At 42.7% G+C, this 15,372-nt stretch overlaps 2 protein-coding genes across 5 annotated transcripts; both read right to left on the bottom strand.

The window, feature by feature from the left end:
- Positions 1-79: 79 nt before the first annotated feature.
- Positions 80-7,623, bottom strand: usp21 (ubiquitin specific peptidase 21). Its single transcript, XM_062391903.1, has 12 exons — positions 7,455-7,623; positions 6,645-6,845; positions 5,828-5,884; positions 5,594-5,711; positions 5,374-5,488; positions 4,818-4,937; positions 4,643-4,707; positions 4,361-4,548; positions 2,804-2,882; positions 2,604-2,711; positions 885-999; positions 80-779 (listed from the first exon to the last, which is right to left on the bottom strand). The coding sequence occupies exons 2-12, from the start codon at positions 6,798-6,800 to the stop codon at positions 686-688; spliced, it is 1,215 nt and encodes a 404-aa protein (XP_062247887.1). The 5' UTR covers positions 6,801-6,845; positions 7,455-7,623; the 3' UTR covers positions 80-685.
- A 113-nt stretch (positions 7,624-7,736) lies between these two features.
- On the bottom strand, positions 7,737-13,706 carry arhgef3l (Rho guanine nucleotide exchange factor (GEF) 3, like). 4 transcript variants are annotated; one of them, XM_062391898.1, is made up of 13 exons: positions 13,494-13,706; positions 13,061-13,109; positions 12,910-12,960; positions 12,260-12,328; positions 12,050-12,157; positions 11,798-11,956; positions 11,370-11,432; positions 10,839-10,935; positions 10,332-10,408; positions 9,901-10,158; positions 9,124-9,294; positions 8,332-8,524; positions 7,737-8,233 (listed from the first exon to the last, which is right to left on the bottom strand). In XM_062391898.1, the coding sequence occupies exons 1-13, from the start codon at positions 13,529-13,531 to the stop codon at positions 7,986-7,988; spliced, it is 1,581 nt and encodes a 526-aa protein (XP_062247882.1). In that variant the 5' UTR covers positions 13,532-13,706; the 3' UTR covers positions 7,737-7,985. The 4 variants fall into 4 exon arrangements, with proteins under 4 accessions (XP_062247882.1, XP_062247883.1, XP_062247884.1 ...); XM_062391899.1 differs by having other exon boundaries at positions 12,266-12,328; XM_062391900.1 differs by lacking the exon at positions 12,910-12,960.
- Between the last annotated feature and the right edge of the window lie 1,666 nt (positions 13,707-15,372).

Raw genomic sequence — 15,372 nt, 5'->3', positions numbered from 1 at the left:
ACACCGAAAACCACAACACCACAATCAACAACAACAACAACAACAAGTCTTATTGATTGGTCTTTTATTGACTTAAAAAAAATCTGTAATCCAGTAAATACAATATGTACGAATATTTACATAATATTTGTGTAAATGTATTTGATTAGTAGAAGCAAACATACAAAATATAAAATATACATACATGAAATATATAATTCATTTGAGGAGGAAAATATAGCTAATTTTAATATTTTAAACTATCAGGGGAAATTGTCCATCTAGGAGATTAAGATACAAAAATATAGCCAAAACATTTTGGATTGGGGGGGATGGGGGGGGGGGGGGTGTTTATGGTAGCAAGCATGAATCATATTCATTTTACATTAAGAGCATGTGTATGCACACAGCTGTGCACTGCTGCCTGAGAACCGGGTCACAGAAACTCTTCAGGCTACAGTCTATCTGCGCTGACACTTTAAAAGCATCGGCTGTAGAGTGGACACAGCCTCTCTCCTCCTCCTCCCTCCGCCTCCTGCTCCTCCTCTTCCTCCTTCTCCTCGTCAGAGTTTATTCTAGGGCATGTATCACTGAGATTGAGAAGTTCACAGATGCCAGAGATACAGCACTGCTGCCTTTATTTGTTTCTATGGACACTGGAGTTAAAGTCGCTCTGATTGGCTGCACGACTCAGCCAGTCTGAGGCCTATTTCCTGATGGCGGCGGAGCTGTTGCTGCGCTGGTAGAACAGCACGTAGGCTTGATTGGTCTGTAACTGGTTCTCTGACACTGGAGTCACACTGTTGGTGAAAAGGTGGAGAGTAATTGTGACAAAAAGCTCCAAGTTAGTACAGGAAATGCAGTTAGGGCACCATACTGATCTGGATGGAGGAGCAAGTTTTTACCTGGAGTCATTGTAGAAGCACCAACCATTTCCATCTGAACAGCAGGCTGTGTAGTGCCCCATGTTCACCGTCCCAGCGTGGTTACATATTGCATATAGATCATACAGAACTGGGCCTGTGGGAGCATGTGTGGAAACGGTAACTTACTCAATCTGTTTATCACAACCATCATCAACCATATCAATTTTCCAAGTTTACAAATTCTGGAATAATCAACTTGTTATCGAAAACCACCTCCACCTATCACAAAAAAAACAAACATCTAAAAATAGTGGATTCATCCGTATCGTCAGTCATCCAGTTATGGTTATGGCTGGTTAAATTAAGTGGATCCCTATGTGGTATTTAGGAGTCAAATTGTGTGTCGATATTGCAGATATAAAACATTAATGCGACCCCTTGTCAAACACTGACTAGGCTGATTGCCTCATAGCTCAATGATACAACTGCTCATTTTAAAACAATACAAACAAATGATAAAAGATTATTCACGGTAAGGGAACAAGCCAACCATCAAGTGTCGAAAACTTTATACAACAAGTAAGTCCCTGAGCGAGCAACACCGTATCGTAATGGTAAAACATTGGATTGATTATAGTAATCAGTTAGTATGGATGGGAATATAACTACACATAAATATATAAATATAAAGAACTAACTGCCCCTCTCAGTCCAATTGAGGCTCAATCATAAAACACACCATATCTGAATACGCCTGACAGTAAAGGGGCTCATCTAATTTAACAGCCCTCAAAGAATATCTGGACTTAACTTATTAAATAGTTCACAGTACATGTAGGTATATTCTTCACCTTGGAGTAACTCAGCGATAATATAAGAAGAAGAAAAAGAAGAACAATGAACTCCGTGCACAGCTCAACCTGAAAGATAAATCCGACCTCTGGAAATATTTGAAAATAATAGGCAGGGAGTGTAGTTTACTCTGTTGACTGGGAAAGATGAAACAGCTTTTAAATGACCTAAAAATAAGAATTCAGCTTCCACCTTTCATAGGATGTTGTTACTGCAGATGCAGCTGTGAGGAGCTCAGGTTTTATTAGGCAGATGAATTTGGACTCTGAGAGAGACTCACGGGACAAAAGCTCATTTCCAGTGCAGGCTTACAAACTAACTATAAAATACATAATGAATATTGTTTTACAGATGTCAAATAATAACTTAACTGTGAATTTAAACAGCACCAAGGGCCCTTAACCCATGCAATGTGAGAGTGCCCTCTTGTTTGCATTTCTGGAGATTTCAGCTAATTAGTTCAGTGATGCCTCTTGTGGGACAGGTCATGTTTACCCAACATCTCCAAGCCAACATTTGCACTAATGGGTTTTATTTAACTGCTCTTCTATATAAGGAGAAAAAATCATGAAAGCCAGTTACTATACTTCTGAGGAATTCATTTTCATTTCGGATGTGCGTCCCATGTTCGTTTAATATTATGAATACAAATTTTTCTGTAAATTTACAAGTAGAAGGAGACAACTCTTGTTTTTTGCTCTGGTTGATACTTTAATCTGAAGAATGGATCAATAAATTCCATGTTTTAACCTCTCATGTGCATTTTTCCACTTTTCACTGCATTCTCAAAATGATTAAATGACACACATTAACAAACATCGATGAAAACATACATTTGAATACAAAGAGAACAAGTGTAAAAGTAATAAATCAGAATAAATAGAGGAAAAAGTTTGTTGGAGTTACCACAGTCGACGGGTCCGTAGGGTCTGAGGTCCAAGTTAGCGAGTGGGAAGGAGACGTAAACTGTGCTTTTACTGATAGACCATCGGGAAGTCGTAAAACGATTCAGATCTGAGCCGAGGCTGTTAAGCATCATCACAACGTGCTGCACATGAAAATCACTCACACATAATACAGTGGGTAAGAGTTGCTGCCAAGGATACGGATCACAATAACCTGGGGAAACCTCTGGATGGACAGTCGCTTGGTGCACTCTGTACGCCTGTTACACCTCTCACACATCTGAAACACACAAGAAACACAACAATATGATTCTATTAAAAATGACTTTCACACATCGATAAGGTCCTCAATGGTTGGAATGTTCTTCCGAGAATTAAGCAGTTTTGGTTTCACAGGAACGTTTCTATTGTATGGTCTGTGTCATTTTGATTGGTGCGAGGTGGGTGTGGTTAAACTAGTCTGTCTAGTATGCAGCAATCAGTATTTAACAACAGTTGAGTCACAATGTGACGAGAGCTGCAGGTTTGTTTGTTAAGGTTTCTACTGTCACTCAAGGCAACTACATTTGATGGACCAGAATTTCAAACTCCGAGTCGTAATCTCTGAATAACCATAGATAATCATTTGTTTGTTATTGATTAATTTGTTATTTAATTTTAATTTTTTAATCTTAGAGAGAAATAGTTACAAACTGAGTCTGAGGTTTCAGTGGCTTACAAAGAAAGTTACTGAAGTAGTAATGACTCATCTGCCCCACGGGGAAATACTTTGCTCACCTAACTATGATGTAAATACTTGTGTGTTCACGAGAACGTCTTTGTTTGTGCCTGACCCTTTTTTAAATCAATTCTCAGATCAAATGTTTTAATTTATTGTTTCTTAAAATAACAGCTGGTGCAACTTTGACACAACGTATTTCAGGTCTTCGATCGTCATACATCCTCACATGGGCGACCCAGGCGGGGGTCGATCAGTCCCTGGTAAGTGTGTGCGCTCACTTCGCCATGGTTCTCCTGATCCACAGCCCCCTTGAAGCTTTTTCTGCTTGCAGCTTCTGTGATGATCTTGGTGGCTCTTCTCTCTTAAAACCCTCGGATTCCCAGAATAAGAGAATAAGTGTGCGATGCAGAGACCGGTCCCCTGTACCCCTCCAGCCCACCTCAATGGGCTCAGAGCCGGCCCTCCACTAGACCAAGATATTTTGTCTTCTTATGATCGTAGGCCTCCCCCATCTGCACGCCCTGGACCACCTGTTTGGACGACTCTGATGTTGGAACCATATCTGGCCTGAGTGTTGTCCTTTTAATGTGGTCTGGGAACTTCAGTAGCCTCCCTGGGCCGACGTTCAGCTGCCAGACGTGGGCTGTGACTAGCAGCCCACGTCTGGAGGCCCTTTCTCCCGGTCTGACAATGACCTTTATTAAATTGCTTCCTTCCTTCCTCCCCCTGCCAACATTGATTGTTGTATTTCATTTTACATTTTACCCCAATAGTTTGATTTTGTAAATAGAAACAGAAAGATTTAAACAAAGGTAGCCTTAGCCAATCTTTTTTGTATTTGAGAAGCAGAGTAGACAAATGAGAACAATAGTGTAATCGGGGATGCCTCTTCATCTATCTACAGTTTACATGTACTCCACATTTTCCAAAGCAAGAATTTGAATAAATAAAACTCACACCATCAGTGTCGTTGAACTTTGACCCACTGATCTATTACAGTGGGTCTTTGTTTTTTTTCTGTCTCTGCGTCGACTTACTGGTGAATTCTCCTTGTCCAGTTTCTCCTCCTGAGAGAAGAGATCCAGGCACTCCTTCAGCGTGACCACCCCGGCAATGCTCCTCTTGGGGAGGGGCAGCGACAGATCACAGAACACATCGAAGGTGTTGGAGTAGTGCGAGCACACCGAGCAGTGCAGCGAGCTCCGCAGCTGGCCCGAGAACAGGTCTGTCGGCAGGGTGAGGTGGAAAGTGTCAAGACACATCAGTGATAGATTTAAACGTATAGATATTAGTGATGGATGAAAGATTTCTCTCCTCACCTACTATTCTGCTGTCATCTCTCTCTAAGTGCGTCTTCCACATGGCAACTGCCTCTTCTGAAAGTCTAATAAGAGGTTATGAGACGATCAGAATAAACAAACAACACAAAAAATTTTCACAAAAAGGACATTCTAGTTTTTGGGTATAGAATCTTTCCTGTATAAACACACACACCTAATTCTGGCATATTTTTGCTCGGGGTCCTTTCCTGCTCGTCGGACATACGGCCTGCGGTTGATTTCTGTGTGAAGTTTGTCCAACAGGAACCTGAGAAACTCCTGAGCATCCTGTTGACTGCATGAGTTATACACAGAGAGATTTCATAAGGTCCCCGTTGCAGGCAGCTGCTTCTATGAAAGTCTGTAATGTGAAAACATCCCTACATAGAAAGTTAGTTATGTCCGCAAAGGAGGTTATATTTGATCCCCTGTCTGTTAGTTTATTTGTTTGTTTGTAGCAAGATTATTCAAAACTTGAAGAACTAAATACATTTTTGGGGAGGACACGGTGGATCCAGGATTTCACTTATCATTTTGAGATTTTTCAACATTCTAATTAATTTCATGGATGAAGAAAATAAGTTATATTTAGGAAGTTTAAATAGTTTACGGATGGAGTTTACCTTCATATAAAAGTCATTTGTGTTTGCATGCACTGAAGTAATGTTGCCTCCACAAAACCTAACTTAAGGAAGTTAAAGAAAAAGAAAAACAATCATTAACATTCTCACCTGTATCCACTGAAATAAGGCACCGCTTCTTTGAAAATATTGTAAAACTGTCGTGGATTTACGACTGTGTCTTCTTCATTTGCCCCCCATAGGCCTGACAGCAACTCAGAGAATGCTGGAAGATAAAGAGCGGGGAGAAAATGGCAAAAAAAAAAGATTATTGCATATATTGCATGATAGAAGGAAGATCAGGAGAGAACATGAGGCGACAGGAACGCACCCTCCATGAGCATCGCCTCCTCCTTGGAGAACTTCTCTTGCCTGTGGGACTTGAGGAGGCAGTAGTCCCTGAGGCCACATGTGTGAGACAAACACTGGACGACTGCGTTCAGGAAACACTGAGTCAGAGACAAAGTAAAGGCAGAAGGTGAGGAGGATGCTTCAAAAATGTATTCAGGCAAATCTGGCGGTACTGTAAGACTTTAGGGGGGATTCATCATGCGTCAACACTTACTGTGTTTCCTATGTTTCTAAGACCGATCCTCCCACTTCCTAATTTGACCTTCTCATTCTGGAAAATAGAAAGATCACATACACACCAGGTACGCTGAAAGCATATATATACATATATATAGCATTAGGGAGGTTACGCTTTCATGTGTGTTTATTTGATCGGTAGCAGAATTATGAAAGAAGCTGCTGGACGGATTTCCACAGAACTTTGTGGACAAGTGCGGAATTAGTCCAAATAGAACTCAGTACATTTTGGTGAAGATCCTGGATTTTTCCCCCTTTCCTCAACATTGTGTGGTAAGGCATTTTTAAAAAACATTTTCACCCTTTCCCATGAAATAATGAATGGATCTCGTGTGTGTGATTTTGTGTGGCCCAGTGCGGCCTTGGTGGAGGTATTATACTGAGTCCTATTCTAGTTGTATATGAATTTGTCAACAAAAAAAGCCTACACATGTACCTGTCTGAATGTGTGTCCCCTGCCCGTGTCCGTACACCTTAGTCATGTCGGCATGCTTTAACACTGTCATGTCAGTGAATGTGTAATATTGGTAGGACAGATTTAGCCTACTTATCTATTAGCATAACAAGAGAGGCTAAAAGGAGGTCAGCCTCAAGCGTTCATCCTATTAGTGACCAAGGAGTGCTGACAGGTGCTAAAACACGTGCTTGCTGATATGTACCCTCCATTAATTCTGTTACATTATTTTACTGTGTGAATGCTTCATTATTCCACACTGAGAACAATCGTTCAAGGCTTTCCACACTTGACAGTAAGATCACAGGGTTTTCTACTGTGTTGTGTGTGTCCTGCACACCTCGTTGTCAGCGACCAGGAGCAAGCCCATCAGGGAGGTGTAGAGGACGGACTGGGAGATGTCTGCCGTCTCTCTCTGGTGGCCGTTCTGAGACACCAGGGTTCGACACAGGGCCTCACACGACCCCTCCCCGTTGACCCCACTGGCTCCAGGCATCCTTCTCTACTGGTTATCCTCACACGTGTCCACCCAAAAGGGATCCTGGGGCAGATGCAAAAGAATTGCACGCAGATTGTTTTGCAGCTCAGATGGAGTGAGATGCACCACCTTCACTTGCAGGGTCAAAGGTGAGCAGGTCGTGAGCGTAGAACTCTGAAAGCGCGGCTGTTCCCTTTCTTTTTAAATGAATAACGAATGATGACATGTTTTCGTTTCCTTCCAGAATAATGATGGAGGAGACCATTGGAACTTAGGGTGAGAGAGCAGGATTCGTTCTTTTAAAGTTAAAGCCTCATCTGGAATAGATTGAGTTGATCCACTCAGGCTCAAAATTCTCTCTTGTAATTCCAGCGTGCAGAGCAGAGCAGTTTGGAAATGCCACAAACTGACAGAGACCTCAGTGAATACAGATACCAACAAATCATAGTGAAGGCACATGGCAGATTTTTTTTAGTCATTGATTAATCTGAACTTATTTAAGTCTCATGCTCATGATCAAGGTATTTTCTCAATCGTATCAAAGCCACATCTATGCTCTCTGTTGCAGGTTAGTGCAGGTCGAGAGTAAAATCCGGAAAACATTCGTTTTAACATGACAACCTGCAGCAAATTCTGTAGAATTAGGAAACAAACGGAGCAGTTTGGACTCACCTGATCGCTTGGTCACTCTATCTGTGGACAAACTGTCCCAACCAAACCGTTCCCATCACCTGCTGAGCTGTTAAAAATGCATAAGGGGACATCTACTGTTTCACTGTGTCCGTAGGCTTCAGCTAAAAGTCTATGTCCTGCCCTATCACCAGTGTCAGCGGGAGAGAGGGAGAGAGAGAAGGGGGGAGAGAAGGAGGATAATCATCTCTAATCTTTTCTCGGGTGATCCTGTCGGCTATTCTTAGACCTTTCTTTGTGTACTTTTGCACGGGTACCTCCACACAACTTAAAGTGTCAGTTTATTAAAAAAAATTTAAAACATTTTACATTGGCATTTACTGTTCAAAAGCTGTACACTACATATCACCACAATCCATCAGATAAAAAAGGAGTAAAAATAAAAATCCATGTTGGAAATTCTATGCGTGTGTCCAAGCACAACCACAACCAAGCAGTCCCTTTTATTTCCTCTCATTTCAATGTACACATCGACAGGGACGCCCCCAGGCCTCCTGCTGATCAGTCTGACAGTCAGCGACTGGTGTGGTCGATCATGTCTGAGCCCGAGCTGAGGCTGAGCTCAGCTATGTGATACAGGGCGAGATCGGCGTGAGGGGAGAGCTGCGACTGTCTGTTCTGGGCAGTCCTGTCCCGTGACTGGATGATGGCCTGGCGCAGACAGGTGATCCACTGCTGCCTGCTGAAGGAGTCGTTGGCCTGCAGGCTGTAGGGGTTGGCTTTGGAGCGCCCTCTGCTGCTCACACGGAAACAGTTCTTCACTAGGGCATGAGCGAGAGAGATGGAAGGAAATCGAATTGAGGAAAGGTTGAGGGAAAACATTTTTTAGCTGATGGGTGTTATGTGGCATGCTCTGTACCTTTATCATTCCCCCCAGTAAAGGCTCCTCTGAAGGTGCCCCCTCCAGCAGCCTCCCCGTCTGGGATCTCTTCCAGGTTTAACAAAGCATTGGTCAGAGGCTGTCTGTACACATGGAACACCTGACCTCCATCTCTGTCCTCCCCCGGTCTGCTCAGCACCAGAGCCAGTTCAAACAGGAATACATGCAGCCGCTTACAGAGGGAAACAAATGAGATACAGATTTAGGAGATTAATTATCACAATATCCAATCATACATCAGGAAAGTCAAAGTAATATCACCTATTATTAAAGGTTCAGTGTGTAGCGTTTAGGGACATCTAGTGGTGAAGTTGCATGTTGCAGCTGAACACCCCTCACCTCACCCTCCCCTTCCAAACATGAAAGAGAACCTGTGGTGGCCTTCAGTTCTCATAAAAACTCAAAAGGTGTTTAGTTTGTCCAGTTTAGGCTACTGTAAAAAAAAACATGGTGGCCTCCGTAGAGAGGGTCCGCTTCAGGTTGAAATATAAAGCATTTAAATACAAAGGACCCAAATGATGAAGATGAAACACAAATCATTATATATTCAATTTCTGCCAAAAGATCCCTTCACCTGAATCTTACACACTGGAACTTTAAGATGTTATGATCATAATTTGTATACATATTAAATATTAATGAGATAATTACAACATCAAGTTGATAAAGCTTGCATTTTCAATAATACAGGGTAAGGCAATAATGATGAACAAATCAAACATCCCCAGGAGAACCACTCCACGAAAGGTTGAAACATTGTGGAGCTTCTACCTGGCCCTTGTTGTTCTTGAGTTCCCCGTGACAGTAGAGGAAGCGGGACTGCTGGATCTCTGGTAGTCTCTGGCTCTCATCAAGGTAGCAGAGACCCCGTCTGTAGAACTGACACTCGGCCTCGCCTGTCTTCTTGTTCACCTCGGCCACGATACTGTGGATGAGCTCCAACTGGGAGGAACAAAGGGTTGAGACACTTTCAACACTAACAATAGACATTCTGTGCTGAAATGAAAAGTCTGTGTTGGATCTGAAAAAACGTTTCTTCTTGCTGCCATACGGAGGTGACAATGTGCCAAGAATTGCAGATTTTAAAAAGAAAATATTGGCTGAGTGCAAATCTTTGTTCTTCCCACACTTGCAGACGGATGGATTTCCCAATTTGGAGAAATAACAGTGGGTATGCTATTCTACTTTAGCCACTGTCTAAAAAGCCTTAATGTCCAACATTTATTCTGATACTGATTGATATTTAGTTTGCACACATGGATGAAAGTTTTAAGATTTAATTATTTGTATTTGTTTGTTATAATCAACGTATAATCAAATGTTAGTGTTCATGCTCCATCAAATTTTTGGTTCATCTAAAGGAGCAGACTCTGTACACACCTAACATAAACTAACAATGTGGATATAAATGACATAGAGTACTGGGTAATGTAATATTTGGTATAGCCCTGGAAATGAGGGAATTCTGAAACCTCTGTCTAAGGGGTTGATGTTTGATTTATAAATGCTCTTAAGTGATATACATGTATTGTGTGAGTGCAGACTCACAGCATCAGGCAGTGTGTCTTCATCAGGGTGATCTGGAGGTGTGCACTTCTGTATCTCTTTCAGCAGCAGTGGGTATTTGACCAAACGGCTTCGAGGGAGATCCAGGAAGTTCCACAGGTCCAGCTTCCTGCTGAACGAAGACTCCTGGCACAAGCGCAGGAAGTGCTCCACTCTCTTCTCGTGCTTCTTCAGGTCCAGCAGGGCTTTGGCCCCCACTTGGTTACAGCAGTATGTAACATAGGCCTCCAGGCAAGGAAACTGCAGAGGGGAAGTGTGGGGGGGGCATGGGGCAAGTAATTCAAAGTCAGATGAAAGCAGAGCTGCACACAGACTGAGCTCTGTGGTTTGAGAATACAGGAACTGGAGAGAGTGAAGACGTGTTGTGCCATCTTCTTTTCTCCTCGCTCTATGGTCTCTGTAGAGATACTCACCCAGTTCAACAGAGTGGGTCCCACTTGTCCGACGGTTTTCTCTGAACCCCTCAGCCGCTCGAGACGACTCAGAAAATCTGAAATGACACAGAAACAGAATCTTACCGACTTGTGATAACTGAAAGGCGATGCATCCACTGGTCGAAGACAAACTGACACAAAAAACATCACATTTAACTCATCGAACGTCATCGACTACAAAAAGAAACAAGAGTTGTGTGGTGAGCCTGTACCTACAAATCACTGAATCCTATTTCCTTGTGTGGCGTTACACACTTGTCTCAGCCATGTTATTGAAAGTAAAATCATGGCCCTGATTTATGACCCCTGATTCAGAAGAATCCTAGAACCACCACCGAACTGATGCAAATATGATTCCACTGAAAGTCAGCCAACGATAATATTAAGTTATTGCGCAGTCCAACCTGTGTTATTGGAAAAGGTTCTGCTAAGGCATGAGTGGAGACTGAGGTAACATGAGATGAGTGGTGCAGAGCGATGCTTTACCTTCATGGAGAGGAATGAGAGAGTCCAGAGTACCAAAGATCTGTCCCAGCTCGCTCTCTGTCATGATGTCCAACTTCAACATGGGCTCATAGTACACCTTGCAGCACACGGAGAGGAGGAGGCGCAGGTGAGGAGAGAGTTAAGTCAGGTACAGAGACATGGGAAACAAAGTATAAGAGGATAGGAGAGAAGAGGGGGAGCGGTTGAAATATATTCAATGTCTTCTACTAAGAGGGAGGTGTTAAGGGAAGAAAAGAGAAGACAATAGAAATAGAATCCAGAAAAATCAAGATAAAAATAGAAATGAATGTTTGTATAAATGTGTAATATAAAGATCAAAGTTGCGTAATTGTGCAATTTGTCCAAATCTTTGCAATATGCAATATGAAGTATGTGCAGCAGTCTGTCTAAGATGATGGAGTTTTGAGTTAGACTGTAGGTGCTGCTGCGTTGTCCCCAAAGTGCTAAAAGGAACATGATTGGACGATCTGCCTCAGCTCAGCAGAGAGGTGGTGGGGGGGGTGGATGTACCTTCTTTACCAAACTGAGGTCCTCAATAAGTTGTCTCTCTCCCTGAGTCAGCTCATAGATCACCTACAGGAAGAGAAGGAACCATTTCACATGTTTTAACCAGACACGAACAATGTGGATGCAAACACACACACACACGCACAATGGCATGAATTAGAATACCACCCAGATGAACAACCCGAGCTGCGGCAGCTGATTGTTCAATAAAGGAAGTTAAGCCTCTGTTGCCAGCTCACATCCTCTTTCATAATCTCTGTGAAGAGCTGCTTCACAGAAACGAAGGGGAGTCTCCCCGCCCACGCTGGAACCGCAGCCCCACAGCTTGACCCACATAACCTCCAGTCCACACACACACATTCTGATTGAACACACAAGCAGAAAGGCCAGTTCTAGCTGCCCCCCCCCCCCCCCCCCCCGCCCGTTCGCACCTCCTGGCGTTTGATCTCCTTAGCGGTGAGGTCATGACTCTCCACAGTGTCACTCCAGCACTGGCTGTTGCGGCGGCGTGGAAATGACGAGGCCTTCGTGCGGTGGCGAATGGGAGCCGGGGGCAAAGGTCGAGCCTCTGTACGGAAACTGATGGACCGCTGTGGAAAGAGCACAGTGGATGAAAGTCTGCACGCACATGTCATTGATTGTTCTTTTCTTTTAATACAATAAATGAGTTGTGTGTTTGTTACCGAGATGGACTGTCCGATCCGTTTCAGAGCAGGGGTCTTGGACGGTGTTATGACCCCTGTTAAACTGTTGGACTTCACCACAGGTTTGACCCTTTTATTACTCGGCTCCTGTAATGACATCAATAATAAAACGTCTCACTCTAACCAGACTGGATCTTTGATAAATAACAATGCCGGCTGCCCATTAAAATGAGTTCAAACAAAACACACCTGCACCTCTGAATCCTTCATGTGGTCTGACATCGTTTCACCATCCTCCTCCTCCTCCTCCTCTTCATCCTGATGAAAGAACAGAATGAGTTGGAGAAAGACGAGGGGGTTCAGCAGCGGGGAACAAGAAAAAAAAAAACGCTGAGAGGGGTGAGAGATTACAGGGTGCAGATCTCTCACTTCCTGTGTGACTTTCAAAGAGGAATAAGGCTGAAACTGTGCCTCTGTAGTAGAAGGCAAGATGTCAGCCAAGTTTTTGAGTTTTTTTACACAAACCACATCAGCTGTACATTCGGTACATTCTACCTACGTGATATGTGTTGAATTATCTGCAATGAATTTTTTTTTATGATACATGAACAATAACAATGAAAGCAAAACAGACCAACTTGAAAAGTGTAAAATCCTGATTGGCTGAAATGGGACAAGACGTGAGTGATATCAACAGGATTTAAAGATCTGTGCATGCAGAGAGAGAGAGAGAGAGACGCTGTGACTGCACCGCTGATCAAAAGCTCTGCACTCGGCTCTGCACGCAGCGCTGCGGTCACAAAGGTAAGGTTGACTAACTTCCGCTGTATTTGCAGAGAGACACAGGAAAATGAAGAGGCAGCGCAGCTCAGAGTTTAATGTCAGATCACCATCCTCACCTCTGTGATCCTGATCACAGGTGCAGGAGCCGGGTCTTGTTTTCTCTTCTTCTAAACAGCAGAGATTAACAGTGGCAGTTTAGCAGTTTTAGGAGAGAGTTAAGAGAATTTTGAGACAGGAGAGAGTCATAAGACAGGTAATGTGTTATACCCCAGCATGGTCACAGAGGATGGAGTGCGTCTCTGCTGGTGCCACAAACCTACAAAGAGCAAACAAAGTGTTAATGAGCACAAAGCAAACAACTTCGCACATAGTTTTGTAATTTAACGTGAGATAAAAGAAAGAAACACAGCAGTAGCTGAATGCAATAATGATACTTTGGGCTAAAATTATGAATTTGTCAGGTTTAACTTTGTGTCCTGGATACATTAATGAATATTACAAGTGAAGATTTTGCTCCAATTCAATGAGATAACGTAAATATCATCAGTAACATTAACACCATGATGCAAACTTCAAATACCTTCCATGCCGCTAACAAAGTTCAGTTTATTTTGTTGATCTCAGTCAGTTACCGGGAGTAGCACACGGTACTCGGCACCCCACAGTGTTAACAGTTAAAGATGAATGTCAGAAATCATACCAGGAAGTCCTCGCTTCACCAGTGTCCTCCACTTCCATCTTTTCGTTGTCCTCACTGCATCTTCACAGGATCACGGCAACAGTCTCAAAATTAGAAACTTTTATATATTGTAAAGGTAATCCAAAGTTTGACACAGATCTTTCCGGTTGCAGTTAGGTACAGCGACTTGTTTGCAGGGACCTCGTAAAAGTTCTTCCGCGCACTTCTTCCTCATCTCAGACCTGACCACATCCTTTAGCGTTGCACATACTGATGTATCCGCTCTTCTCAGGAAGGACGGTTCAAAACTGTTATAGTAACTTGTCGCTCGAACCTGACTACTGGATAGTGAAACTTTTTACACCAATTACATTAAAAGTCAAAACAAATTTGTGACTAGTTTACTTTTCATCCAATTACCTTATGAATAAATGAGTTAAGTATAGGTGAATTTTTTTTCAATCAATCCGGAAGAGATCATCTCCTGCATCATTCAGTTTTTAATCATCCATTATCTCATCGGGGTTTCATTGTAACTTCTCAGGTCAGCGTTAAGCTGATTCAGGTTGTTTGCAGATATTATGAAACTTCTGAAGAGCCTGAAGCAGGTCAGACAGGAAACACACGTCTGACGGTTTCATTACAGAGCTACACCAGATGTCATGTTCTCTATAAACGGGTCAAATAAACACACAAATATCTTTTACATGTTTATTCACTCACATTAAGTGATCGCATGAGATTCAAGATGAATCTCATTGCCTTGCTTTTACACTGTAATGTCATTTGGAGTTAAGGTAGAAAGTAGGCATGATCTAACAAGGTGTTTGTGTGTTTGAAACCGTCGGCCACTCTCGACCCCACAAAAAATAAAATAGAAAACAACAAAACAAAACACATGAAATATAGAGAGAAAACTGATGTCATGTGCAAGAGCCCCTCCGAAGTCAAGAGTGCTGGATGAGGTGGGTGTGTTAAGGGTGCTTCAAACCAGCGAGGGTCCCTATTCTGCTGGCGTGTGATTATTTTTCCACCAAGGAAATGTCGTAGACTTGGGCTTGACTGTCTTTGGGCGTTTCTTCAGCTTTAAACTCAAACTTTTGTGTAGAATTTAGGATTCTGAAAAGGAACATTTTATAATCATACTATAGTATGCATCATCTCTGCTAATGCTTATCATGTGACCTGCCAAGATTGCTGTTCCTGATATGCCTCATGGCAGATTTATCATGACCTTCATCTCCTAGACTTACTAGGCACAAGTCTCTGAGAAATCAGGACATCTGAGCCACTAGGAATCACTGTGCTGCCATTTCCTCCAATCTTATCTTCTGGGGGTTTACCTCGCACTCCATTTTCAACGACACATTCGTTACACACAAATCTGCTTCTTACATACATACATCCTCTTTCCGCATAAATTTACATTTAGCTGACGTTTATCCAAAGCAACTTACAAGTGCATTCAACCATGAGGGCTGAATGCCTAGAACAAGAATCATGTACAATTTTTTTCTAGAAAGCCAGACTAATAGTGCTACATGTATGTGCCATATAAGTACTAAAAATATGTTTTAATCCAAGCTATAGACGAAAGGGACGTCTTTAGTCTGTGGCAGAAGATGTGTAGGCGTTCTGCTTTCATTGGGGAGCTCGTTCTACCATTTAGGAAGCAGGACAGCAAAGAGCCGAGATTTTGTTGAGTGGTTAGCTTGCAGTGAGTGAGCAGCAAGCCAGTTGGCAGATGACGAGTGTAGTGGACAGGCTGGGGTGTAAGGTTTGACCATGTCGCGGGTGTAGATTGAACACGATCCTTTCACAGCACGTTATTAAAGTACTTGTGTTTGGAAACGGATGCAGGCAGCCACTGGTAACCAGTGAAGGGAGCGGAGGAGTGCGG

This window comes from Platichthys flesus, chromosome 7 (genome assembly GCF_949316205.1).
Source record: "Platichthys flesus chromosome 7, fPlaFle2.1, whole genome shotgun sequence".
Taxonomy (NCBI): Eukaryota; Metazoa; Chordata; class Actinopteri; order Pleuronectiformes; family Pleuronectidae; genus Platichthys; species Platichthys flesus.
The sequence above is the reverse complement of the archived record's forward strand: the minus strand, read 5'-3'. Positions and strand labels throughout refer to the sequence as shown.